Raw genomic sequence first — 3,472 nt, forward strand, 5'->3', positions numbered from 1 at the left:
GACTCATATCTCTAGGATAAGGTTGGTTTAAGGTAATGAATTTTTATGACCTATACAACCCTTTTAAATAATTTGTGCCAATCTCTACAACCAAAGTCTTTAAAAGAAAACATACATGGTAGAATTTTTTAACTTTTCATCTATGAATAATAAATTATACCCTGCCTACTTCTAAGTAATGAATAAATTTAACAGGATCAATGCAAAGAACTAAGCTGTCAAGTTTTTAAAAAATCCTAATTCATGAGCCTACTGATTTTTCCAATAAACACCAACAGGCTTGCAGAAATTTACAAATTGAATATAAAATTTATATGACACCGTAAAAGACCTAAATAGCCAAAACAACTTTTTTTTTGAGGCAGAGTCTCGCTTTGTCGCCAGGCTGGGGTGCAGTGGCACCATCTTGGCTCACTGCAACCTCTGACACCCTGGTTCAAGCAATTCTCCTGCCTCAGCCTCCCAAGTAACTGGAATTACAGGCACGTGCCACCACATCCAGCTAATTTTTGTACTTGTAGTAGAGACAGGGTTTCACCATGTCGGCCAGGATAGTCTCCATCTCCTGACCTCGTGATCCGCCTGCCTCAGCCTCCCAAAGTGCTGGGATTACAGGCGTGAACCACCATGCCCAGCCCCAAAACAACATTTAAAAGGCAGAACAAAGTTGAAGGGCTAACATTATCTGATTGATTTCAATGTTTGTTATGAAACTACAATAATCAAGACAATATAATATTAGTGTAAAGATAGACAAAAAACAATGGAACAGAATAGAGAACCCATAAATACACATTTACAAAACATTCTACATATATAAACATTCCACTTATATATAATATTCTATACATGTAATATTCTGTAAAAGTATAAAGGCAATTCAGTGGAGAAAGTATAGTGTTCTCAACAATAGAACAATTACATAACCACATGTTAAAAAAAACTCCATACTTTACTCCACATACAAAAATTAACTTGAACACATCAAAAATATAAAACCAAAAACTATAAAACTTTTACAATAAAACATATGATTTTTAAAAACTTGCAAACTTGGGTAAGAACAAAATTTCTTACACATGACACCAAAAGCATGGCCCATAAAAAAAATTGGTTAATTAGACTTCATCAAAATTAAAATTAACCCTCTTTTAAAGGCACTTAAGAAAATGAAGAGACAAAAGATTAGAAGAAAATATTTGCTAAGCATGTATCTGGTAAAATACTTGTATCCAGAATACATGAAGAAATATGAAAACAGGCAACAGAGACCGACCCCATCTCTAAAAAAATATATGTGTGTATATATATATATATATATATGTAGTAAGCTTAGGCCTCCATATCCACAATTCTTTATTATGTCAAACTATTCTCTTTTCACAGAATTTCATTCCTGTAATAAACATCTTGTTCTTAAAAGGAAAGAATGAAATGATTTCCATTGGATTTTACTACTGTAAAGAAAAATAAAGAGAAATTACATAAATGTGGCAAAAGTATACTTACTGATACAAATCCAAATACCAAGGCAGGCAAGAAAATGCAAACAAACCCTTCATTTTCAAAATAAACACCCTTCCAACAGAGGGTTCTAAGACAAACTGTCTGTCTCACCCACAGAAAAATATGAAACACCAATCATCTAAGCCCATGTGCATAATCTGAATGTATGCCCAAAGCAATGTGCTTAAAATATACATCAGATTTTAGACATAATCATAGTGTTCATTTTAGAATCAGCATTAAATATGTTAAGAGTTCAACCTCCCTCTCACCTGAATTGCAGAATCATCAGAACTTGAAATAAGTGTCTTCTCATCGGCTGTGAACTGGATGTGCCATACAGTTTTCTTGTGCCGAATCCTGGATTGGAAGATTCTATTGTTTACAAGTTCTAAAATCTTCAAAGCAGAAAAACACAGAAAATTAATATGAAGAAACTAAGCAACACATAGGCATTACACCCCAAAGATATTAAACTAAAATTAGACTAGAGGGTACAGAATTTCCATCTGGTGCTTTCACCCCAATTAAAAACAAATGAATATCACATATATATGCACATATTATACCCTAAAATAAAACACTCCCTGCAATCATCAGACAGCAGTAGGAACCAGTGGTCCTTCTGGTTACTCAACTCCCCACTTCATCAAACAAGTGGCTGTCTAGGCTCACCCTCCAAAAAAAAAAAAAAAAAAAAAAAAAAAAAGACATTTAAGATGGATATGAGAGAAGAAAGTAAGTCCTGGATGGCAAATTCTTCATAAAACAACACAAACAAGGGAAGATAAAAGATGATGAGGGAGACAGGTAAAGGAAAAGAGGATACGAGAAGGCTGGTGGGCAGTGCAATGAGAATACTACTTAAGAGGGCCAAAGACTAATAATACTCCAAATAAAAGTAGTAACAAATTCAAAAGATAATAACTATGTCAAAAAAAAAAAAAAAAAGCTTTCAAATGAACTCATACCAAAAAAAGGAAACAAAAAGAGAGGAAATATGTTTCATGGACCAAATTAAAATGTACTCAAGAAAGCCTAAGGAAAATACAGATGATGCTAAAGCAGGAGATTCCAGAAACTCAAACCTAACCCCCATGTCTGGAAGAAAAGCCCCTTGAAAACAAAGGGGAATTGTGTGAATGGGAACCTTCCTAAATGAGCGGGATGAACGATCTCACAAACCCTATAAGGCAAGGGCAGAATAGCATAACAGTTGAGCACATAGCCTCAGAGATCTGGGTTTGAATCCTAGCTCTGCCACTTATTGATTTTATGAAAACTGTGGAAATAAGAGTTTAGACATCTTTAAAACAAGAATACCACCACCGAACATCCAGGATGTTATAAGAATTCAATGAGAAAACCCCATCGTCTCAGCCCAAAATCTCCTTAAGCTGATAAGCAACTTCAGCAAAGTCTCAGGATACAAAATCAATGAGAAAAAATCACAAGCATTCTTACACACCAATAACAGACAAACAGAGAGCCAAATCATGAGTGAACTCCCATTCACAATAGCTTCAAAGAGAATAAAATACCTAGGAATCCAACTTACAAGGGATGTGAAGGACCTCTTCAAGGAGAACTACAAACCACTGCTCAACAAAATAAAAGAGGACACAAACAAATGAACATTCCACGCTCATGGATAGGAAGAATCAATATCGTGAAAATGGCCATACTGCCCAAGGTAATTTACAGATTCAATGCCATCCCCATCAAGCTACCAATGACTTTCTTCACAGAATTGGAAAAAACTACTTTAAAGTTCATATGGAACCAAAAAAGAGCCCGCATTGCCAAGTCAATCCTAAGCCAAAAGAACAAAGCTGGAGGCATCACACTACCTGACTTCAAACTACTACAAGGCTACAGTGACCAAAATGGCATGGTACTGGTACCAAAACAGAGATATAGACCAATGGAACAGAACAGAGCCCTCAGAAATAATACCACACATCTG

At 35.3% G+C, this 3,472-nt stretch overlaps 1 protein-coding gene across 1 annotated transcript in view; it reads right to left on the reverse strand.

Moving 5' to 3' along the window:
* Positions 1 to 3,472, reverse strand: part of APAF1 (apoptotic peptidase activating factor 1) — a 97,941-nt gene that overhangs the window by 16,428 nt on the left and 78,041 nt on the right. Inside the window, 1 exon segment of the mRNA XM_017893956.1 lies at positions 1,779 to 1,904. Coding sequence (XP_017749445.1) covers positions 1,779 to 1,904 — 126 coding nt within the window.

Source organism: Rhinopithecus bieti, unplaced genomic scaffold (assembly GCF_001698545.2).
Source record: "Rhinopithecus bieti isolate Rb0 unplaced genomic scaffold, ASM169854v2 scaffold_23405, whole genome shotgun sequence".
Taxonomy (NCBI): Eukaryota; Metazoa; Chordata; class Mammalia; order Primates; family Cercopithecidae; genus Rhinopithecus; species Rhinopithecus bieti.